We start from the raw sequence: 26,411 nt of genomic DNA, 5'->3' as shown, positions 1-26,411 counted from the left end.
GAAGAGTATGTTTTTTATATAGAAAGAATTGGAGAATCAAAAAATTGCATTAAAATAGCAATTCCGCCAGTGGCGTAGAATTTTGGAAGGGTCAACCATTCACGTTCCTCCGCCGTACGCTTCTGGTAGTAGCCACAAACGTTTGTTTAACATAATTTAGTAGATTGTACAATACCAGCACCACTTACCAAATTTTGTGTTGTTGTCCCATGCCTGTTAGGAAATATTCAAAAATAAATAAAATAAAAGTTTAACTTTGACACCCTGTATTTAGGTTATTATCAACTTTTGTACTAAGGTAAGTTAGCTTAAATCCACCTATTTCGAACTTATCGCCTTTTGAACTGCTTCCTTTTCGGGTACCTGATTCTTCATGTCGTGGACTTCTGGACATCTTTTTCTGTAGGTATCTACTTCTTGTGGCACCGTACCTACTTTCCTTACCGGTTGTTGCAAATACCTGGCTACTACCTGATCAGATGGTCGAGGTTATTTTTATCTCTGTACATCCTCTGTATTTGATTTCTGGCGAGGATGTCTCTTGTTTTTATGAGTCTTCTTGTGGCTTGGTGGAAGAAGTATCTGGTCCTATTCTCGGCCATCTCTCTCAGTGGTGTGTACTGGAGCCTTTCTTGGATGGTTGCATATAAGACACTGCTTTGCAATGTTGCGTTGTCTATTAAGCGGTAACACGCTGTTTCAGTTCTTTCTAGGTTCCTTCAGTTGGTTTCTGTCGTTGAATTTCATGCTGGGACTAGTTCGGCTGTCTCTGGAGTAGAAAGTTTTTTATCCGTTCATTGATTATATGTAGCTGGCTTTTGATTGCATGAGGAATAAGAGCCATGGTTTTATAATTGCTGCATATGGTTACTGGCCCTTTTTTTATCCGTTTTTACTTCTCCGTTATGACTTGCTGGGACTGAAGTTGAGGCTTGAATTCTCGGGACAGAATTATAATTAATCAATTAGCCTTCTTCGCAGTGGCGACGCGTGACTTTTTCTGAAGTGTTACCAAAACCAGATGCAAAAAATCTTATTTAAAAAAAATGAAGATATGGCTAAATTTATATATACACTCACCGGCACAAAATTCCGCCACAGAAAATGTTTTATTAATTTTGACAATCTATAACTTTATTATTTGTACTTCGATTTTAAAGATTCTTGCACGAGTTTGTAGGTACATGTATTGATGTCAATTGCTATTATTCCGGTAACAAACATTTTTTGCTTAGATGGCATTATACGGGGGTGGATGTAAGCGTTGTTTTTCTCCTAACTTTAAAAAATTCTGTGGAAAAATTGGAGGGCTGATTTTGTTTCATACTCCTTTTGTATTATGCTGGAGGTATTACTAAGGTCTTGTTTTTTGAATTATCGGAATATCTCTTTTCTTGTAAGAGCTGTAATTAAAAACACTGCTTTGAAGGTTTATTTAATTAAAAATATCAAACGCACTAAAATTAACAAAACAAAACAAATTTAACAAAAAAAAACAAAACAATTCAATAGCGGTTATGTCCACCTCTTGCAGCAACGACTGCTCGCAATCTGTTTAGCATCTAATAAAGATGTGTTTTCCTTGCCTGGGGAATATCCCGATATTCCTCTACCAGGGCCATAACTGTACCAAATTTTCTGGAGGCCTAAGATGACGGCAAATAGCTTTTTTAATCATCCCATAAATACTCAATATGATTGAAATCTGGGCTGCATGCGGGCTATTCTAATCTTATCAATCCAACCTCAATTGTATGAGTCAATCAGTGTTTTTATTTACAAAAAGTGGTACAGCTCTTACAAGAAAAAAAGTCATTCGGATAATTAAAAAAACAAAATGTTGGTGATGCCTCCGGGAAAATATGACAGGACTATGAAACAAAATCAGCTATTCCATTTTTCCACAGAATTTTTTAAAATTAGGAGAAGATACAACGCTTCCTTTCACCCCTGTACAATGACATGCAAGCAAAATTTTTTGTTACCGGAAGAATACCAAACAATATGAATACATGTACCTACAAACTGGTGTAAGAATAAGACTAAGTTTTCACTCTAATGGCATACAACATATCCCACCAGAATGAAAACAATGGGAACCTTCTCTGGTTACACCTCCGAGGCTTCTACAATTTGCAAGCCATACGGATGCTGAGACTAAGGAAGATGAGGGAATTCTACAATTTACAATTCACGTCACATCTGCTGAGCGCGGTAAAGTTCCAACGAGACTGGTTCCCTTCATACTCCACACAGAGTAAATGTAAATAAAAAATGAATAACCATTTTCAATTTCGTTGCAAAACGAAAATACAGCCGAACCATATTCCAGTCCAATCAGAGAGTGCTGCAAGCACCTCTACCGGTTTCGAAACTTATTAGTCTCTCATCAGGAGGCACATATGCTGCTCTCCCTGATCCAACCAAAACAAACCCCAGCGTGCAGTCCCGAATTGCAACGAACGAAATGGCATAGATGCCCTAGCGGCAACTGCTAGCAAAAGACTAAGTTTTCACTCTAATGGCATACAACATATCCCACCAGAATGAAAACAATGGGAACCTTCTCTGGTTACACCTCCGAGGCTTCTACAATTTGCAAGCCATACGGATGCTGAGACTAAGGAAGATGAGGGAATTCTACAATTTACAATTCACGTCACATCTGCTCAGCGCGGTAAAGTTCCAACGAGACTGGTTCCCTTCATACTCCACACAGAGTAAATGTAAATCAAAAATGAATAACCATTTTCAATTTCGTTGCAAAACGAAAATACAGCCGAACCATATTCCAGTCCAATCAGAGAGTGCTGGAAGCACCTCTACCGGTTTCGAAACATATTAGTCTCTCATCAGGAGGCACATATGCTGCTCTCCCTGATCCAACCAAAACAAACCCCAGCGTGCAGTCCCGAATTGCAACGAACGAAATGGCATAGATGCCCTAGCGGCAACTGCTAGCAAAAGACTAAGTTTTCACTCTAATAGCATACAACATATCCCACCAGAATGAAAACAATGGGAACCTTCTCTGGTTACACCTCCGAGGCTTCTACAATTTGCAAGCCATACGGATGCTGAGACTAAGGAAGATGAGGGAATTCTACAATTTACAATTCACGTCACATCTGCTCAGCGCGGTAAAGTTCCAACGAGACTGGTTCCCTTCATACTCCACACAGGGTAAATGTAAATCAAAAATGAATAACCATTTTCAATTTCGTTGCAAAACGAAAATACAGCCGAACCATATTCCAGTCCAATCAGAGAGTGCTGCAAGCACCTCTACCGGTTTCGAAACTTATTAGTCTCTCATCAGGAGGCACATATGCTGCTCTCCCTGATCCAACCAGATATAGGGCATCTATGCCATTTCGTTCGTTGCAATTCGGGACTGCACGCTGGGGTTTGTTTTGGTTGGATCAGGGAGAGCAGCATATGTGCCTCCTGATGAGAGACTAATAAGTTTCGAAACCGGTAGAGGTGCTTGCAGCACTCTCTGATTGGACTGGAATATGGTTCGGCTGTATTTTCGTTTTGCAACGAAATTGAAAATGGTTATTCATTTTTGATTTACATTTACTCTGTGTGGAGTATGAAGGGAACCAGTCTCGTTGGAACTTTACCGCGCTGAGCAGATGTGACGTGAATTGTAAATTGTAGAATTCCCTCATCTTCCTTAGTCTCAGCATCCGTATGGCTTGCAAATTGTAGAAGCCTCGGAGGTGTAACCAGAGAAGGTTCCCATTGTTTTCATTCTGGTGGGATATGTTGTATGCCATTAGAGTGAAAACTTAGTCTTTTGCTAGCAGTTGCCGCTAGGGCATCTATGCCATTTCGTTCGTTGCAATTCGGGACTGCACGCTGGGGTTTGTTTTGGTTGGATCAGGGAGAGCAGCATATGTGCCTCCTGATGAGAGACTAATAAGTTTCGAAACCGGTAGAGGTGCTTGCAGCACTCTCTGATTGGACTGTAATATGGTTCGGCTGTATTTTCGTTTTGCAACGAAATTGAAAATGGTTATTCATTTTTGATTTACATTTACTCTGTGTGGAGTATGAAGGGAACCAGTCTCGTTGGAACTTTACCGCGCTGAGCAGATGTGACGTGAATTGTAAATTGTAGAATTCCCTCATCTTCCTTAGTCTCAGCATCCGTATGGCTTGCAAATTGTAGAAGCCTCGGAGGTGTAACCAGAGAAGGTTCCCATTGTTTTCATTCTGGTGGGATATGTTGTATGCCATTAGAGTGAAAACTTAGTCTTTTGCTAGCAGTTGCCGCTAGGGCATCTATGCCATTTCGTTCGTTGCAATTCGGGACTGCACGCTGGGGTTTGTTTTGGTTGGATCAGGGAGAGCAGCATATGTGCCTCCTGATGAGAGACTAATAAGTTTCGAAACCGGTAGAGGTGCTTGCAGCACTCTCTGATTGGACTGGAATATGGTTCGGCTGTATTTTCGTTTTGCAACGAAATTGAAAATGGTTATTCATTTTTGATTTACATTTAATCTGTGTGGAGTATGAAGGGAACCAGTCTCGTTGGAACTTTACCGCGCTGAGCAGATGTGACGTGAATTGTAAATTGTAGAATTCCCTCATCTTCCTTAGTCTCAGCATCCGTATGGCTTGCAAATTGTAGAAGCCTCGGAGGTGTAACCAGAGAAGGTTCCCATTGTTTTCATTCTGGTAGGATATGTTGTATGCCATTAGAGTGAAAACTTAGTCTTTTGCTAGCAGTTGCCGCTAGGGCATCTATGCCATTTCGTTCGTTGCAATTCGGGACTGCACGCTGGGGTTTGTTTTGGTTGGATCAGGGAGAGCAGCATATGTGCCTCCTGATGAGAGACTAATAAGTTTCGAAACCGGTAGAGGTGCTTGCAGCACTCTCTGATTGGACTGGAATATGGTTCGGCTGTATTTTCGTTTTGCAACGAAATTGAAAATGGTTATTCATTTTTGGTGTAAGAATCTTGAAAATCGGAGCACAAATAATAAAGTTATAAATTGTCAAACTTAATCAAAAATTTTGGGTGGCGGAATTTTGTGCCGGTGAGTGTAGCTTCTATAATATCATTTTGTATATCACTTGAAACTCTCGAAAAAACAGATGTTTCTAGATGTTGACAAAATTTTTGATCTTTTTTGGCAATTAATGTTAACAATTCCCTGTAATTGCCTGGATTGTCAGAGTCGTCGCACTCAAAATGACCACGAAACGCTAGTTCTTGTTTGGCCCAAAAACATACAGTATCTATTATAAGTGTGCTAAGGATATATACCTATCTATTTTTTAACAAACTCATTATGTTTAGCAATATTTGCTTTAAAAGCTTGGTTAAGAGAACTTTTGATTTTTGTTTTGCCAAACTGAATAAAATTGGGTATACATCTTACATGTAGGTAACGGAGAAACTTCATGTCTCCTTTTTAAAAATCTAACACTATTTAAATCGTGAACCTGGTCCACACATTTTTCTGTAGAAACCAGAAGACATGGCCAACAATACAGTATATTTTTCTTGCAACCATAATATTACCAAGGATTTTCACTGTACCAACTAAATTTAAAATATCGAACTACTTTTGTTGATTCCTTTTTAAAGTTTTTTAAAATAGGTCTTTCATTTTTAATCTCATTTTTTTCTTCAAAATTATACAAGGAGAATTAGTTTTCAAGTAGTTGATCGATTAAGAAGCGACACTCATCCATGGTTAACTGCGCGCACACTTTTTATAGGTACTGTCACCAATTTTAAATCTGTTAACAGCGCTACTTATACACAGCGCGCTTATGCCGTCGCTTCTTCAAAAATTTCAGTCACTAGCCGGTCCCGAGCGCCAGCGTGGGTATATAACCATTGTAACCAGAAATGATCTGATAACAGAGTATTATAAAGTGCAACTGAGTCACATAAACTCGCCAATATTTTCGTGTCTACGAGTAGTTGGCTATTTACTGAGTTAGGTACTATTACCACATAATATAATAATATATTTCTATTGGTAAAAATATTGTCATCGTCATAAAATATTTATTTGCAAGATTTTTAACTGTTACCAATGGTAACAGTGGTTACATGGACGCTTCGCCAGTGCTTCTTCGGTCCATCTTTGGACATAGGCCTCCACAATCCTCTTCCATTCTTCTCTATCTGTCGCTACAGTTATCCACCTAGAGCCCATACTTGCTTCTTGATATCATCTGCCTATCCCATTTGCAATAGAACGAGGAGTACGACAGGGCTGTATTTTATCTCCACTACTATTCAATATTTACTCTGAATGGGTATTTAAAGAAGCTTTAGACGGTTGTGCGAAGGGAGTATTAATAAATGTTGAATGGTTGAATAACATTAGATATGCAGATGGTTTTTTCCGATCATCTGAATGATGTACAGATATTAAGAAATCGTATAACAGAAGTCAGCAACAGATACACGGACTAGCTCTAAACATAAAGAAGATCAAATTTATGACAATTAGTAAATAACCAATACTAAACGCTCAACTTACAATAAACCAACAGAATATCGAAAGAGTTGACCAATATACTGTTATATTTCTATTTGATATGAAAATTAAATTTTGATAATTATAAACAGAATTCTATTTAATATAAAATATTTTCAATTTTCTCAACCACGGGCATATAAATTTAAAACAACCTGTATACAACAAATTGTTATATGTAATTTTAAGAAGTGATTAGAATAAGCGTACGAAACTCGGAACAATGTGCTTAGAATAAACAAAGTGAATGACGCGTACCATTATCGTTTCTTCGCGGAAGGTCGATCATTAGCCTATGCTAAATAAAACTCAGTGAAATAGATGATAGTTCATTATCGTTTTTCGCGGAAGGTTTCGATCATTAGCCTATGCTAAATAAGACTCATTTGAAAGAGAGAATAGGTCATTAAAATTTGTAAATAGTTAGAAAGTATTTTAGAATGGGAATTAAATATTTTCTTTTGAAATCCATTAAGCATATTTAGAAAGATTAAAAATTGGTTTTGAGGAATATTACGAATGAGAGTTGGTGGTGGAAGATTGATTTGTGAATTTGGAAGGGATATTTAGAAAGTAGGGGAATGAATGACAAAGTGAGATCAGAATGTTTTGAGCTGTCGAGAAGTGAAGTCGAGTAGTAGACGGTAGTGTTCGAGGAGTGAGAAAGCCGGTGTAGTTCCGTGAGTGTGGAGTATCTATCGTGGAACGAGAAGTAGGCCATGTGGAGAGTAAAAGAACCTCCTTGAGCCCAGAGTGTCCCGGTAGCTGATAGCAGTTTCGAAAAAGGTAGAACACAGCATCACGACAAAAGCAGGAACGAGAGCTATTCGAGCTAGTTTTTCAAAGGAGAACATCACTGGAAGCCAGGACGAGGTTTGATCGCAGCCAAGGATAGCAGGAAAGGGTTTTGTGTGAGGACATTTTCAGTTCACCAGGAAAAGGTCAGTCTCATTTGTTTGGACATGAATGTATGGGTTTTTCGTATTAAATTCCATATAAAAAAATTGAATAACATAATCAATCATATCAGAAAAGCTTCATCAAACTTAAATAGAGTTGTTCCTAATAACTCCTAATAGTTAAATGTTAATAAAAACTTTCAATTGAAAACCAAAAGGAAATAAGATTCCCATTTGTAAATGTTATGTTTAAGAATAATAAGAAATAGCAAATATTAAGCATTGATTGCCTTTTAAATAAAATAAAAAATATTTTGATTATAATTGTAACCCATATGTGTATTTTTTTTACTCTTTTCTTTTCTATCCCGATTAGGAACCATTAAGAAATATTTAGAAGCCACGGAAGTAAGTAATTAATTTATAATTCGCCCTGAGATTGAAAACATATTGATATGTGATCTGGTTAATTAATTAGATTAGTATTAATACATTGATTAAATTAAGTAACATATAAGAATATTATCTCATATCAATAATCAAGATCACATCAATACATATCTGGGCACGAATTTAAATAGCCAATGGGACCACTCGACAGAAATTAAACAGCGAATAATAAAAGCGAAGGCAGCATACGTTAGAATGAGACCCATTTTCAACAGTCGAGATATATCATTAAAAACAAAATACCGTCTGTTGAAATGCTACATATTCACAGTTCTGCTCTACGGAATGGAAGCGTGGACACTAACTGTTGCATCTATGAATCGGCTCGAAGCTTTAGAAATGTGTGGTGTTATAGGCGTAGCTTACGTATATCCTGTGTTGACCGAATTACTAAGGTGAAAGTCCTGCGTAGAATGGGGAAAGAGTGTAAAATTCTCAGAACCATCAAAACAAAAAAATTAGAATACCTAAAACATGTAATGAAAAATCAAGAACGTTACGGCCTTCTCCAACTGATTCTCCAAGGGAAGGTAAATGGTAAAAGAGGACCGGGAAGAAGACGCATTTCCTGACTTCAAAATTTACGAAAGTGGTATAACACGACTACTACTGAACTGTTCCGTGCTGCGGTAAACAAAGTCAAGATAGCCATGATGATCGCCAACATCCGGAACGGATAGGTACTTTAAGAAGAAGATCCCATTTGGGGCCTTCCTCTGCCTTATTTATATTCCCACGGTCTCCAATTTATAAGAATTTTGTTTCATCGGGCTCCTTTTGGTCTTATATTGTGTCCGGCAAATCTCCAATTCAATTTTGTAACTTCTTGTCTAACATCCCTCACTTTTGTTTTTTCTCTTATCCACTATCGTTACTCTTTTTATCCATTAGTCTTATGTGCAACATTTGTCTTTCCATTGCTCTTTGCGTTTTTATGATTTTGTCCATGATTGCTTTTGTAAACGTCCACGTTTGGGAACCATAAGTGAGAACAGGGAGAACGCATTAATTGTATACGTCGGTCTTAAGATGTTGTGGATATCTTTTCTTTTTAAGGATGTAGCCTAGTTTGCCAAATGTCGCTCATGCCAGTCTTTTGATCTCTGCTTGGGACAAATAATTAACTTTTTTTTTAAATGGTTCATGACATTCATGGCAGTTTGTTATTGTTTCAGTTCTTGGCACACGTTATTTATATGATTATTTTATATCTGATGCATATCAACTTATTTAATAGGTATATAAAAACAAATATGTATATATTTCAGGGTTTTTTTCAAGGAAATAAACAGATGTAACAAGAAAACAATTTCAAAACAGAATGTAACTTCGCAGGTATTTGTATATTTTATCCTGTTTTCAAATGTAACGTCATTATTATACTCTTTTATGCATTTTTTATCCCGCTTTAGAGAATGCAAGATCCGCATTTCAAAAAATGGCAAAGTTATTCAAATGTCATGATTTGTCGATACCCATAAAAGTCAGGTTACTACGATGTTATATCTTTCCTATACTGTTGTACGGAGTTGAGTCGTGGACTCTCACAGACGCCACCTGCAAGAAAATTGAGGCTTTTGAGATGTGGCTTTATCGTCGAATCCTGTAGATATCTTATACCGACCACATTACTAATTAGGGTGTTTTGCTGAGAATGCAAAAAGAAAAAAAGCTGTTAATCATAATAAAAACAGTCAAAATCGAATACCTTGGTCACATCATGAGGAACAGTTAAATATATGGACTGCTGCAACTAATCTTGCATGGAAAAGTAGAAGGAAAGAGAGGACCAGGAAGGCGAAGGATTTCCTGGTGAAAAATCTACGTACGTGGTTCAATACAACCACTACAAATATTTTTAGAGCAGCAGTGTGCAAAGTACAGATTGCCATGATGGTCGCCAACATCCGAAACGGATAGGCACTCAAGAAGAATTATTTATTTAGCGTATGGCTATATTACAGTTTTTGTATAAAAATAAAGATCACAATACATTATAAAAAAAAATAATAATTAATTTTTATAAACGAAAATTTAGTTGATAAATATATTGAATGGAGTCATTGGTCGCCATTAAAAAATCGGACCAATTGCCACTGTACGATATGATGGGGCATTCCTCCACCAAATGCTTAACCGTTTGTCTTTCCGCACCGCAATTTGGAGAAGGTATTTTCCCCATCTAAAAAGTGAGTCAGAGCACCTACCACAGTTGGTTCTAATTCTATTTAGTGTCGCCCAGCTCCGTCTTGGTTGATTGAAACCCTCAGTCTTGCTTGTAATACATAGCATATTTCGGATGTCAGGTGGAGCATTCTTCTCCCAATCTTCTTGCCAACGGTCGGTTATTTCGAAATTCCTTTCAATTAGCATCCTTGCAGAATCCAGATGGTTTTTTCTTGAACGAAGCCTACTTATGTCTCTGTCGTTAATACCAACGTGAGAGCGGAGCACAGGATCGGCGTCAATTTTTCTATACTCCCTGACAAGGGCATGTTCTCGACGGATTTGTGAGGGGGCTATGTGGCTTAGTGCTGGTAGCCAATACGTTGGCGTGGCCTTGATTGTACCTGATATAATACGCAAAGCCTGGTTTAGCTGGGTATCAACACATTTGGTGTGTGGGCTGTTGAGTCATACCGGTGCACAATACTCTGCAACGAGGATACACGAGTCCCAGTGCTGTCGACCTAAGTGTAGTCGCTGAGGAACCCCATGTGGTACCGCATAACTTTTGTATAATATTGTTTTGTGTTCTAAGTTTTGCAGTCGTTTGTAAGATGTTCTTTAAAGCTTAGCGTTCTTTAAAGAAGAAGATTCCGCTTCACTCATTGCTCCTGTTTTTGACCATTGCCGGTTCCTCACTAATAGTTGCTTGTTGCCCATAAATTATTAAACAACAAATAAACTATAAACAATTTATTTAACAATACAATTAAAAAACTATTTTTTTAAATTCTGCAATTTTGGGGCGGAAAGTTTCACTTTTCCTGGTATGTTTCTGGCAAGTTGTTCATCTTTGACAGCTTTAAGTATATCTTTCTCCCTTTGGGTTATCGAACGATCCTTAAGGAACATGGCTACAGCTGTACGAGCAGCTTTTCCTCGTTTCGCCGTACCTGGTGTTAATTTGACTTTGAACCTTAAAAAAATAGAAATTTTACCAAATACACATAAACAACAAAATATAAACTACATAATAAGTTCAAACACTTTTTTGGCACATACATAGATAGTCATCGCTATTTGGTTAACCCACGATTTAAAGAAAGAACATATAATTAATAGGGCTTTTCATTCACAGTCATTTGTTTCGAGCTTTTGTGATGTGTCACATAATATTAATATATCTACGTCGTACGTTATTGGTATTACCAATGATACAAACCGAAGACGTATGACGTAGATATATTAATATTATGTGACACATGACAGAAGCTCGAAACAAATGACAATCGATGAAAAGCCCTATACGCTCTGAGCTTCGCTGGTGTCGCTCCTGGCGGATTACTAATTCAACTTTCACCGGTAATTTTTAAATTTATTATTTAATTGTTATCGCTTAATATTTACAACGCAAAAAAGTAATTAAATTGTAATCGATTTTTTTAAGATTTTGCTAATCATTTTGACGTTCTATTGATAAAATATGAATTTCTTACTTCGGATACTTTCACAATTATCATGTAGATGGCGCTAAGATTAATACATTAATTTATAATTACATATTACGGAACATTAAAAAAACTTAAATTCAGTATTTAAAACGTAAGTATATTTAAGGTAAAAATATATACCACAGCTTTGACCAACTAATATTTTTTATAAGTAATGTTTTTAATTTTAATTTTAAATTAATCACTTTGACATTTATGTCAAATTTCCGGTAAACGTTTACATACTTGCCACTACTGGCGCTCGCGAATTTGTAAATATCCCCTCTACGTACGAGCTCACAGCGTATAAAAGGAGATCATAAACAATTACTAGCTGTTCAATCAGTTTTGCGACTCGATAAGAGAGTGCGTTCCTACTAGTCTAATTTTATTTTGTTGTTGGTACACTCTTCATTTCAATCTATCAATGCATTTGTTGTTTACAAGCCATTTAGTATCGTCATGTCACAGTATTTTTTTACAATGGTAACAATCAAGTATCGTGCAGTGATTGAATTTTTATTTTTGGAAGCAAAGGAAAGACCCCGCAGAAACCTTATGGGAAATGGCTCTCTGTCAAATGCTCTGAAACTTTGGATTCTGGTAGTCTTTGATGTGTAGAACAAAAGACTAACTGGGCGCATAGCTCCAAAAAATCATGGTTTTAAGATGTAAGCCTCTGAAGTTAGGTACAGTGAGGAGTGAGGTTTGAGCTGGAATAAATTTATTTCCTCGAGAATGGGCTACTCTGGAGATAAATTACAAATCAGGTAGATTTTTATTTTTAAATTATAATTTTTTGGCATATATATCATACTAGTGACGTCATCCATCTGGGCGTGATGACGCAATCGATGATTTTTTTAAATAAGAATAGGGGTCTTGTGATAGCTTATTTGAAAGATTATTAAATTCTCTATTCAATAATATAAACATTAACAATATTATTTATACAGGGTGCCCAAACAAATTTTTTGAATTAAATTTATTGAGACAAAAAGAAAAATGTACACAATTTATTTAATTCGAAATACATTTTACTGTTGTCTGAAACCAGGAAATAATGTTTATTTGATAAATAAATATTGTGTTTCGCTTAAATTCAATATTAAAGCTGCCACCCTCCTGTCTCTTAGCAGTTTTAACTTTTAATTTAACCGAAAGGGGTTGTGTGATAGCTCATTTGAATGGTTATTTGATTCTCTATTCACTAATATAAACATTAACATAATTACTTATACAGGACTAGCAAGGACTACCAGAACCCAAAGTTTCAGAGCATTTGACAGAGAGCCATTTCCCATAGAGGCCAGGGTAATAAGACAAAAATATACCCTGTTCGTGACACTTCAGCAGCCAGGGTACTGAAGCGATTTTTCGACAGGTAATACCTATAGGGACAAATTATAACTATTTCCTGCCTAGGATCTGGTGGCCATTTTTATTTATAAACAATTAACTATCAAAAAATGGCATTTCTCCCTTATTTTCAAATCAACGGAAAACAGTGAAACTTTGATTTTTTTGGTACAAATATCTTAGAGACTTTTCAAAAAGCTTTAAAATGACGTATTACAAAGTTTGATATACTCATTTATTGTTAATATAATTGCGACAAAAGGTTGGAATTGCAAAAAAAAATATTTTCTCAATAACTGTTGTAAAAATTAGTGTACAGTTTTGAAATTTTTGTCAAATGAGGGTTCTTTGATGCTTAATATGTGATATAAATTTCAAAGCGATTCATTCAATTGTTTGAATTTTATTCAAATTGTTTATTCCAGAGAGCATTTTTTTTGCAATATCATAAGTCAGAAAAAAATGACCTTAGAACCAATCCACAGGTGTCAAATGAAAGAGCATGAGCTACATTTTCAACATGGTTTAAAAAAGTGAATAAAAATGCATTTATTAGTAATAAATAATTATGCAAAAGTATCGTCAATTTTTCTTTAAAAACTTTTTGAATAACTTTTTCCAAAAAAATTAACTTTTTACCCTGTCTTAAGTGCACAACTACCAAGAAATGTTATCTATATCATAATTGATAAAAAATTATAATAAATAATAATATGTATAATTTCTTATATAACAAAATAAAAAGTTTATAAGGAAAGATTTACGATACTTTTGCATAATTATTTATTACTAATAAATGCATTTTTATTCACTTTTTTTAAACCAAGTTGAAAATATAGCTCATGCTTTCATTTGACACCTGTGGAATGGTTATAACGTCATTTTCTTCTGACTTATGTTATTGCAAAAAAATGCTCTTTGGGATAAACCATTTGAATAAAATTTAAACAATTGAATGAATCGCTTTAAAATTTTTATCACATATTAAGCACCAAAGAACCCTTATTTGACAAAAATTTCAAAGCTTTACACTATTTTTTGCAACAGTTATTGCGAAAATATTTTTTTTTGCAATTCCGACCTTTTTTCGCAATTATGTTAACAATAAATGAGTATATCAAACTTTGTAATACGTAATTTTAAAGCTTTTTCCATAATCTCGAATACTGTTGTTTATTTGGGTTTATATGACTGCGGACACTAAATCCATTCGCCAAATCTCGAATATATTTGTACTAAAAAACCCGTAAGTTTCCCTGTTTTCCATTGATTTGAAAAAAAAGTGAAAAATGTCATTTTTTTAAACTTAATTGTTTATAAATAAAAATGGCCGCCAGATCCTACGCAGGAAATAGTTGCAATTTGCTCTTATATAGGTATTACCTGTCGAAAAAACGCTTCAGTACCTTGGCTGTTCAAGTGTCATGGAAAAAAACCTTATTAACCTGGACTAATAAGGTTTCTGCGGGGTCCTTTGTGAACGAATGTTGAAAGTACATCTATAAAGGAGTCTTAAATTAAAACAGTGGAAAGATAGGTTGCTGAATTTAAAAGTGGCCGTACAAGCCTTGAAGACAATCCACGTCAAGGACGTCCAAAAACAGCAACAACGCCAGAAATCGTCGAAAAAATACATGATATGACTAAAAGAGATTTAGTAGAAGCCGCATTCACTAACAATGGAACAAAAACACATTCGAATAAGACTTTTCGAAAGGATAAAGTAGATCTTATGCGTTGATTCATCACTATGGATGAGACTTGGGTATATCACCATGATCCTGAATCAAAACAAGAGGTTAAAGACTGGTATGAGCTAGGTTCCTTACCTCCGAAACGAGTTCGTGTCCAGAAATCGAACAAGAAGGTGATAGCATCAGTTTTTTGAAACGCAAGAGGAATTTTGATTGTGTAGACCGGTCTAGTTAGACTCAAAAATAGGAGTGAGGTTACAATAATTACCATCAAGCTGAAAATTGGCAGGATTGTTCAAAATACCATCATAAATGAAATCTAAAAAGTCATAAATCCGACCCGAGCTAAAAAATTTACGCGGGGTCAAAGGTCACCAAATATGGTTTTTAGCGATTTTTAGCTAAACGGTAAGTTTTATCATAAAATTAGTTCTAACAAAAAATGTAGATTAGATAATTATCTATAAAAAATATCTTAATACTTTTTTCCTAAGAGACACCGTTTTTGAGATACAACGATTCAAAGAGTTGAAAGAGTTCTAATCGTCATAATATGCATTAGTACACCACGTATATACATCATTGAAGCTGTAATACAAGTAAACATAATATTCTATCGGTCAACTTAACTTATAAAACACATAATAATATAAGATATTATAAATATGATAATGTTTCAACTATACAGCTTGCGGTCTACCGAGGGATGCAACGTATAAGCTGTACAGTGCCACCAAAAAATCTTTACAAAAGTGAATGTAACGCGAAAATAATAAGAATTATTATTTCAATTTTACGGCTTATTCCCAATAAAAATAGTTGATATGACAAAGTACTAACTTCCGGACTGAAAATAAGTGTTAAAGCTATATTTTTTAAATAATGAATGGGTTGCATGTGTGAGTCCATACTATTGTAGTAAAGAAAAGAGAGACGTTCTCACAAACAATTTATTTTACAACTGACGACCGGTTTCGCTGTCTACACTTTGCACAGCATCTTCAGGTCCCGGTTAAAACAAAATTAAATGCTACAAACAACAAAAAACCAGAGTTAGTTAAGTGGTCTGGTTTAAATCAAAAGTTAATGATCAAGCCAATATCAAAGTACATATATTTATGCATACACATAAATACCCACATGTACGTACGTATGGTGTGTAACCCTCACACTCACATACATGCACGCATTTATATGCAGTGGTAACAAAAGTATGTCAAGTATAAGATATATACTTACGTTCCGGTATAAGGGAAGAATATAGTAGTAGTATATATTTTTTAACCTATTTCGTGTTATTTTAATTGTTATAACAAAAATGTCAGAATATTGTTTTATTTGTGCTAAAATTTTAAGTGAAGGCGAAATTGTTGCCGTTGAACGTGGTATAAAAACATTAATCAATGCAAGTACTGAAAGAGCTGATGAATTTTTAGAATTTCTTATAGAACAGAAATCTGTGACCATACATGTGGAGTGAAGTTTTTAAAAAAACTAATTCAACTCCACAAGAAGTTATTTCCAACGGAATTAGCTTTTTTCTCTCTATGTATGGAGCGCCTAAAAAAACTACGTGCTTAGATAAGTTTCGATATGCATGTTTCTTTAAAAATACTCGAAATAAAAAACAAGTGCAGTTATCTTGCCTTCCTCCAACCTCAGCGGCTGCTCATCAACATCATTTTCGGGTATATTACCAAGTTCAAGTGTGGCTTAGTTATCAGCTAGATCCAAAAGACTGGGGATGGAAATTAGTCGACAGTTCATTAGAACCAATTCAAACTTTACTTCTACCTGCGCCGGAAAAACTCCTGAACACAATTTTTTGCAACTGTAAAAAGGGATATAGCGCTAAATGTGGTTGCAAAATGTTGGACTGTTTTGTTCGGTAGCATCCACTAATTGTCAAAACCGGTCGTGCTCCAAATCACCAACAATTGAGGATTCATTTGATTCTATCGAGGAGCCATGCGATGTGTCATTATTGGGGCAATTTACTGGCACCCAGGATGAACAAGAAGAAGAAGAACTAGAAGGTGAAGAAGAAGAAGAAGAAGAAGAAGAATAAGAAGAAGAAGAAGGAGAAGAGGAAGAAGCATTAGAAAATTATGAACCAGTTGGATAAATTTCCCTTTTTTTATTTATACCGCTTTTTATAACTTTTATCATTTTTAACCCTTGCCAATATCAATTAATTATTCAATAGCTTCAAATTAAACAGAATCATAACAGATCCGTGAAATAGGCCTACTGGGAAACCACGTTAAAAAACGCGCTAAGTATAACACTACCTCATAGGTGGTGTGGAAACGTGTGCGCATATTATGACGATTACAACTTTTTGAATCGTTGTATCTCAAAAACGGTGGCTCTTAGGAAAAAAAGTAATAAGACATTTTTTATAGATAATTATCTAATCTACAATTTTTGTTGGAACTAATTTTATGATAAAACTTACCGTTTCGCTGAAAATCGCTAAAAACTATATTTGGCGACTGACCCCGCGTAAATTTTTTAGCTCGGGTCGGATTTATGAGGACTTTTTAGATTTCATTTATGATAGTATTTTGAACAATCCTGCCAATTTTCAGCTTGATGGTAATTTTTGTAACCTCGGATTTGTAAGTTGACCGGAGTAGTGGATTACTTGAAAACTGGTAAACAATAAATTCTGAATATTATTGTAACCTTTTAGACCAGCTAAAGGAAAAGATTCTCAAAAAAAGACCTGGTTTGAAGAAGAAAAATAACCTTTTTCATCAGTACAAGGCACCGTGTCATATGAACATTTTAAAAATGGTTAAAATCCATGAATTAAAGTTCGAATTGTTGGAAAATTCACCATATTCATCACATTTGGCCCCTAGCGACGTCCATCTGGTTAAATTCCTAAAAAAATTCATGCGTGGAAAGCGTTATTCATCATCAAATGATGAGATCATAACAGCTGCGGAAGCGTATTTTACAGCCCTTGTATGTTTACTAATAGCAGGTACTGTACGAGACAATTAATAAAATCAAAAACAAGCAATAAACACTAATTATTACAACACCTGCTAATGAATTTTATACCTTCTGATAGCCAATATTGAGAGAAAGTGGAAGTTCTCCATAAGCGCAATACAATAATATTATACACAAATTCAAATTAAATTGGTTGGTAAATATTTCAAAAACAAAACAAAGGATATAGGTAATAACAAATAAAAGGTAAAAACTTACAATCAAAGCATCAACGGCGAAACCAATACTATTTCGCATGTGTACACTCGAGTGGTCTAGATGCATCTCATTCCTTATATCATAGGGGAAGAATCTTCGATTTCAAGTATGGTACCCGCTCGAGCGATCTCACATTCCAGAACTGCGATATCGATAAGAGGAACACAGGGGTAGCGGAAAAGGGATATGATTTCGAACTATTTAAACAACCAAATCAATTTTATGGGAATTCGAACAGCCCTCCTAGATTTCTTTTCAGGAATGGAATTTATACATTGGAATCTCGTTGGAACAAGTGCAATGATGTTCAGAGAGACTATACATTATAATAAAGTGTATTTCAAACCATAAAATTGTGTTTTTCTTATCGAACCACAGAACTTATTGAACAACCTAGTAGCTTAAAATTATAATATACATACTTATAATTTGATAGAGTATTATAAGGTGCTATGACAGGAACTGCAAATAATAATTCATCCTCCGCAACAGGTACTCCGGTTAGAGCATCGATCATATCTGTGTCAGCTTGAACTACCGTTTCGTCGTCGTCTATATCTTCGTTGGGTTCCTTGGGTGTGAAGTTTTTGGGTCCTCTTTGAGCTTGTTTCTTAATCTTTTCTATAGCTTCTTTATTTTTCTTCGTTTTCTTTGTTTCTTTAATCTCTTTACCCATACCTGAAGACTAAAAAATCATCTTAATGAGTAACATATTTTTATATTCATCATAGAAAATATTCAACAAATTATTACCTAATTTTTCTCACAGATCTAAAAAGTAACCTTGGCATTATAAAAAAAAATAAATTCAAATCAATTGTCACTTCCTCCTCCCACCTTTACCGTGTCCTTACTTTTAGTCTTACGCCCAGCATTTTACTATCTATACTAAATTTCAATAAGAATGCAGTGCATATAAACAACAATTTTAGTTGTTAAAGGTGTTCAAAATTTATCTACTCGTTCCATAGTAGCAGTATATTATTAACACCACTTCATGACTTTCTCTTTTCTCGATTATTAGTTTTTATTGTATAGTATATAAATTGTTGTAATTACTAAATACATAGATAGTGAAAAAATAATAAAATTAATTAAATTAATGAATAATTTACGCGACTACACAAGTAACTGTTATCCAAAAATACATATTAAAAAAAACATCTCGTTAGTTGTTGATGACGACATCGCTGTCAACTAATGTTTACATCGGCGTTATCTAACTGTCCCACGAACTACCTGGGCCCATTAATCCCAAGTACCTGCTGCCCCATCGCCGAGAAAGTTGGGAATTAAGTCTTAATGACCGGAAATTCCAAATTTGATTATAGTTGAAAGTAAGAATATAAATATTTTCAGTTATTCACTTCAGTTGCAAGTATTTTACGGTATAGTCTCCAGTTTTGTCCGTTAGTGTTTAACTTTTAAATGGCGAATCCAACGACTATGTTTAGTCAAAGGGAAGAACTTTTATTATTATTAATGAATATAAATATTCAAAGGCCCATGTCTCCAAAGATGGAAAAGTTAGATGGCGATGCATCAAAAAAGGGTGTCAACAAAAAGTGTACACAAGGAAGGTGATTAAAATTACGTTATTCTTGAAAAAGCATCGGTGGAGCATAATGATGCTCCAGATATCCACGTTGACCGGCAAATTTTTAGTAATTCTACAAAGAGGAAAGCTGTAGAAAATATATGTGGAAGACCTTTAAAGATTGTCCACAAGGAATTGAGAAAGGAAAATTTCAGCAATTTACCGCTGACCACGAAAGACATTTCTTGCGTTCGAAGAAATATCTATGATGCAAGACGAAAATCCACACCATCATTGCCCAAGTCACAGGAAGAAGTTCTACAAGTTTAGTGAACTTAAATTTAAAAACAAATACAGGTGAAAATTTTTTATTACCTACGAAAAATAATTCCGCAATTTTTAGTTGTTTCACAAATCTTTACTTTTTGTGTAATGTAGGTTCTTTGTATGTAGATGGAACTTTTCAATACTGTTCTAAATATTTTTGTCAGATGTTTACTATACATGGCTACAAAAATGGTTTTTATGTTCCTCTAGTATTTTGTTTGTTACCAAATAAATCACAGCAATCGTACAAAAGTACTTTTGATACATTAATAACAAAATGTACAGATATGAATTTAAATTTCAAACCGAATAATTTCTGATTTTGAAATAGTTAGTGTGCCCCGACATTATTATTTTTTGTTGCAAATTTCATTTAACACAAAATTCGTACCAAAAAATTCAAAATTTAGGTTTGTCCTCGGAATATAAAAATCAAACTGTTATTGGAAGATATTTAAAATTGTTTTTCGGCATTCCTTATTTAGATCCGAATGATGTTGGTGACTTTTTTCTGATGAACTTTTTAATATTATGCCAGAAGATGACAGAGTTTTGCAATTTTGTGATTACCTAGTTGATAATTATTTAACGGAAGATTCAACATTTCCACCTTACATGTGGGCTTCAAATTCATCATCTCTTATATTTACCACAAACGTATGTGAATCCTTTCACTCGAAATTTAACGAATGTTTTTATAAATCACATCCTGACATATTTAAGTTTACAGACATTTTGTTAAATTTTTAAGCCGAAGTATATGTGAAAATTAGAACTGCACATAGATTCGAAAAAAACTTGATAAAACGGCAAAAAGAAAAGTTGATTTTATTGAAAATAGGCTACATGAATATTACGTTAATCAAAACATTACTAAATTAGACTTCATTAAGTTAGTTTGCAATTATTATGCAGCTAACTTTTAAAATCTAAAATATAGTGTTCACTCTTACTTATTTTAATCACTAATCAGACATTAGAATTAAGCATTGTTATTGTTTAACTGTAGCTTTTGTTATTGTATATAAGTTAATGTAGATTTATAAATAAACTTTATTCGATTATATTGTTATAGTTTCATTATTTAATCATTTAAAATTTTCGCTCATGCTTTGGGAATTGGGTTCCTTTTTGAATACAATAAAGTAAAATAAAAACTATATATGTTCACAAAAATATTATCTAAGTACCTAGGTAGCGTGGGGCAGTTCGTAATCGCTTTTAATCCTACTATAAAACTGAACCCGTTAAAGTCTAGGTAGCGTGGGGGAGTTCGTAGTCGCCCGTTTACATCTAGTGCATAGCTTATGCGAATAAACTGTAGGGCTCTTTTCGGCAATTCGACGGCCTCCATTTTCACTACAAGCCTGTGAAGTTTAACGAATTCTGAGATCGGTGCCTATTTGAATAGTTAGTAGAGTTCAGGGTTGTATCTGGATCTGATTAATATGTGCAAATAATTTCCTTAGTACTTTTCTTTCAAAGACTATCAGATTTCTTTTTGTATTTCCTGTTATCACCCATGTCTCTTATGGTCTGATAACAGTTTTGTAGAAGCTGATATTCGATCTCCAGTGTGTGTTTTTGGAGCGGAATATATAGGCGAGTGAAAAATAAGCTTTGTTTCCCTTTACTATTCTTTGAATTTCTGGTTTTTCTGTTCCGTCCGTCCTTAATGCAACTCCCAGATATGTTAAACTTTCTACCGTTTGAATATCTTCCTCTAATTCAACTATGCGCCTGTTTCCCCAATTCTTGCCTGTATTACTTTTTTATCTTTTGGATATATACAGTCGGAAAAATGAAAGAATACCCGTGAACGATCACATCAACCACTTATTTTGCATTTGCTATCTTTTTCTACAACAAATGTTTGTTATTTATAGAAAAAGACAGCAAATACAAAATAAGTGATTGATGTGATCGTTCATGGGTATTCTTTCATTTTTCCGAATGTATTTCTAGTCCCTTCTATTTTGCCCAGATTTTAATTATGAATATATTTTTGCCGCCTCTTCCATCCTGCGAGACATAATACTGATGCCATCGGCATATACGGCAACTGTATTGTTTTATTTGTTAGGACTTTAGCTCTACCTATATTCAACTGTCTTATCAGAGAGAGAAAGAGAGGTTAAATTAATATTGTCGGTACCAGCCCGATCTTAACTATTGAAAAGTTCTCAGTGATCCCATTGTGTATTCTAGCCGTTGCTGTTGACAATTCCATTGTTGATTTTACTATTAGTCGGACGTATTTTGGTAATTTCCAATAATCCATTTGTATTTTCGATATAATGCTCCATTAAATATACACCACATCCAAACTTATAAGCAATCATCTGATATTTCTTCCTATTTCGTGCGTATTTAAAAAAACGAACACTCGAAGTCAAACAATATTTAGTTAAAAGCAATTTAATAACAAATACATAACAATTAAATAAAACAATAAACTATTTAACAAACAAATTGAAAGTAGTTGTTTTAAAGTCAATACCATACAAAATTTCAATGCTAAACGAATAATGTTTAAATTGTTTTTATTTATTTTTTTCTTGTATTTTGTGGTAGTCAGTGTTATCACCTCTAGTCCTTAAGAAAGCTTCAGTTTGCGTGGGCACGCTCCTAATCAAATTATCAACATTTTGTTGTGGTAGGTTGCTTCAACCTTTAAGCGCAGCTTATACTAGCCGTGCGGTGTTTTGTGGATTATTCCGGCGAGCTCTAATTTTTCTTTTAAGCATATCCCACAAATACTCTATAGGATTAAGCTTGGGTGAGCAAGCAGGCCACTCTAAACAAGGCTGCTTTAATGATTTCTGTAGTCACTCTAATGGTATGTAGAGGTCCATTATCATGCAATAAAATTAAATTTTCTCCTGTTGCACCTCTTCAGAGCCTGACTACAGGTTATCAACATACCTGTGAGCAGTTAACGTTGATTGGATGAAAATTAAAGGAGTTTTTTTACGGATCACAATTCCTCTCCAGGACATTACACTTCCCCTTGTATATTTGTAAACAGATCTGACAGTTTTCGTTCTTGCTCGTCTTCCTCGACCTCTAAGTACACGATTTCGTGGATCATCTGATTTTACACAAATCGTGACTTTTTTTGAAAATAACACATTTTGTCAATTTCCAATGTTCCAGTTTTGGTGGTGAAGACACCAATTCAGGCGATCAATATTGTGCTGCCTGGCTAACTCGGGAACCCATAACTGTCTCCTGCTGTATACTTCTTGGTACGAACTCTTTTTCTTATCATTTCAACTGAAACAGTTACACCTGTAGCTTCCAAAAGCTGCCTTTGGAGCTGCACGTGAGAGATGGTTGGCTATCTTCCATCTGATTGGACAATTAAACGATCGTGGAGATCCGTTATTACTTTTGGCGACTTTCCCTTGCTTTATTTTTCAGCTTTCCTGGTTCCTGTTACCTAGCATAGGTTTTGGACAGAACGCCCTGTATTACGCCTAGCTCTACAGCTATGTCCCTCTGAGAAGATTACTTTCTCCACAAGACCAATAATCTTTCCTCGTTGTAAGTTCTATAACCCCACATGAGGCATATTTTCGTTTTTTAACGCAAAAGTTAGTTTATTTATTTTCGTTCAATTTGCAACTCAAGCAAATAACCTAAACCGTACCGAGCTGTACTATCTGATTGTCTTATAATATATTTGTTTATTTTCAATAAAAACCTTTATTCTTCGCAACAAGTTTTTTCAAATGAAATAAATATTACTTTGAAATACATGGTGATTACATACACTGTGTCCGTAAAGTATGGAACAAATTCTTTTTTAGCTAAACAGAGCATTTTAATAAATAATCCTGAAACACGTCGATTTTTTATTTTAATTTACCGTATTTTAAAATAATATTCTAATATAAAGGGTGAATTACTTTCGAGTAATGACGTCACCGTCATTTTTTTTAAATGGAACGCCCCCATTTTGTTTCAATTTTCGGATTACTTTAGCTGAGCTGATTCCAAAAATGTATCACATGTTGATTCAAATTGGTACAGGGTGGACAAAAATACAATAGCTTTGTGTGTGTTCATAAAGTAACGCGTTAGTTAAATTAACAATATTATCAAAAATACTTATTGTATTTTTGATATTTTAATTAATTTTTGATTTTAATTAATTTTTGATATTGTTTAATTTAATATTTTAATATAATATCAAAAATTAATTAAAATTTAATATTATGAGTACACACAAAACTACTGTATTTTTGTCCACCCTGTACCAATTTGAATCAACATGTGATACATTTTTGAAATCAGCTCAGCTAGAGTAATCCGAAAATTGAGACAAAATGGGGGTGTGCCATTTAAAAAAAATGACGGTGACGTCATTACTCGAAAGTAATTGACCCTGTATAGTAGAATTTTATTTTAAAATACGGTAAATTAAAATCAAAAATCGACGTGTTTCGGGATTATTTCTTACAATGCTCTGTTTAGCTAAAAAAGAATTTGTTCCATACTTTACGGACACAGTGTATAAGTTTGGGTGTGTGTGTATATGTACCAATTACACTAGAACAGGGGTTCTCAATCTGTGGTACATGTACCATTGGTGGTACATTTCATTTTTTTGCTTAACAACAACATTTTTGTTTATTTAGTAATATTTTGTATTTTGACAACGGCACCCGATTTGGGCGTCGAAACGTTAATAAAATTATTTTTTTCATTTTAATTGTGGCTTATTTCCCATATAAATAATTAATCATAAAAATGCCACAAGGAAATAGCTTCAGAACAACATTTCATTAGGTGCGGTGGTACACAAAACGCGAAACCACAGCCAAAATCCAGCATATTTGTAGTTAATTAAATTACCTACGTCCATAGGTACTCCATTTAGGTGGTACCAAAAATAATTATAAGCATTTTGGTGGTACATGGCTCAAAAACATTGAAAACCACTGCACTAGAAGATTAATTGCCAAGTTTTTAAATTATTTATTATCTGTCATAAAAACATAAAAAAACTGCAAAAACTATCGAGGAATCAGCATTATATCGTCTATGGGCAGACTTTATGGAAAGGCCATAAAGTAAAAATTAAAAATACATATAAAAGAGAAAATCGGACAAGACCAGGCAGGGTTCACAGTAGGAAAAGCATGCTTAGATCAGATATACACGGTCGAACAAGTAATAGAAAAAAGAATGGCCAAAAATAGATATGTCCACCTGGCTTTCGTAGATCTTAAGAAGGCCTAAGCCTCGATTCCTAGAACCAGGTTAGGCAAAAATCAAGGTTTTTTCAAAAAAACCAAAATAACCAGGTTTTTTGTTTAAACCAGGTTTATTTGGTTTAAACCAGGTTTATTTGATACAAAGTATCATAAGTCTAAATACTTTAAAAATTAATAAATTATTTTATAAAATAATAGTAATAAACAATAAAAAAAATGATTAAGACAACTTTTATTTTTATTTACACACACAAAAAATTAACATAACAAAAAACATCTTCAAACGTATCAAAACATATTCAAAATAGCTAAGTTCGAAAGTAAAAACTTGAATTTATTTATCCTAATTTTCTTCATTTGCGACAGCTGTATAAAAAACTTTAAATAAAAACACCAGTTTGGAGGCTCAATAAAGAAACCAGGTTTTTTTTCTTAAAAAAACAGTTGATTTAAACCATGGTTTAAACCAAGGTTTTAAGCATGTTGGTTTAAATCTGCCAACCCTGCCTAGAACCAAACTATGGGAAGCAATGGAAGACATCGAAGTTCCACGAATATTAATAAAAGCAGTAAAAGCACTTTACAAGAAAAGCAAAGTAGCTATCAAACCGGACAATAGAATATGCAGTCCTTTTAAGACGATAAAGGGACTGCTACAGAGTTGCTCCACATCCCCTACCCTGCTAAAAATATTCATGGGAAAAACCCTGAAACCATGGAAAAGAAAAAACAAGGAATGGGCATATCATTAAGAAACTAATACCTGTATACCCTTGACTTTTGTTGACGACCAAATTAATAAAGATCGCACAAGACGAAGATTATGATGAGAAAAATGGAACAGGAATATACAAAGAATGGGATGGAGAATACAGAAATAAAACAGCTGGAAATAGACGAAGGTAAACAAATTAAAGGAACAGACAAGTACAAGTATTTAGGTTTCATAATATCAAGCAAATGAATAACTGAAGAAGACATAAAATATAGACTATGACAAACAAGAGACTGCATACGAAAATTGAACCCGGTACTGTGCGATAAGATCATCAGTATAAACACAAAAAGAAGAATGTATAACACCATGACAAGAAGTATCTTCACTTAAGGTATGAAAATTGGATAATAAATAAGAAAACTAAAAACAAAATACGACTAACAGCGCAGTGATGGAATTCCAGAGAAGGAGAAGCTGCAGAGCAACAAGCAGAGATAGAATAAATAACATAGAGATTAAGAAAAGAATGGGAATGACCTCAGGATATAATAGACTATGGTAGTTGGGGGTTGTTAAGTTGGGGGTCGATTAAGTTGAACACTATTTACCAGACATATATTTATTTGCCAACACTAAATATGCCAATAACGAGTTGGTGGACAAAGTCTATATTCTAACTACATTGATGTCTAAATAATGAGTGATGAATAATGAATGATCTCTCCTTTACTTTCTCCGTATCTATAAATAAACTCTCAATTGTTTTGTATTGATTGACGACACCGTTGCGACCGTGAAATACTCATAATATCAAAA

At 34.4% G+C, this 26,411-nt stretch overlaps 1 protein-coding gene across 1 annotated transcript in view; it reads right to left on the bottom strand.

Annotated features, from left to right (window-relative positions):
- Nucleotides 1-10,764: 10,764 nt before the first annotated feature.
- LOC114325785 (ribosome quality control complex subunit NEMF homolog) overlaps nt 10,765-26,411 on the bottom strand; it is a 55,617-nt gene continuing 39,970 nt past the window's right edge. The window contains exons 13-14 of the mRNA XM_028273913.2: nt 18,214-18,476; nt 10,765-11,002 (exon numbers count right to left, since the gene is read on the bottom strand). Of these exons, the coding sequence (XP_028129714.1) occupies nt 10,804-11,002; nt 18,214-18,476 (462 nt within the window). The 3' untranslated portion in view covers nt 10,765-10,803. The remainder of the gene's footprint in view (nt 11,003-18,213; nt 18,477-26,411) is intronic.

Source organism: Diabrotica virgifera, chromosome 4 (genome assembly GCF_917563875.1).
Source record: "Diabrotica virgifera virgifera chromosome 4, PGI_DIABVI_V3a".
Taxonomy (NCBI): domain Eukaryota; kingdom Metazoa; phylum Arthropoda; class Insecta; order Coleoptera; family Chrysomelidae; genus Diabrotica; species Diabrotica virgifera.
Note: the sequence above shows the minus strand (reverse complement) of the source record. Positions and strands in the feature narration are given on the sequence as shown.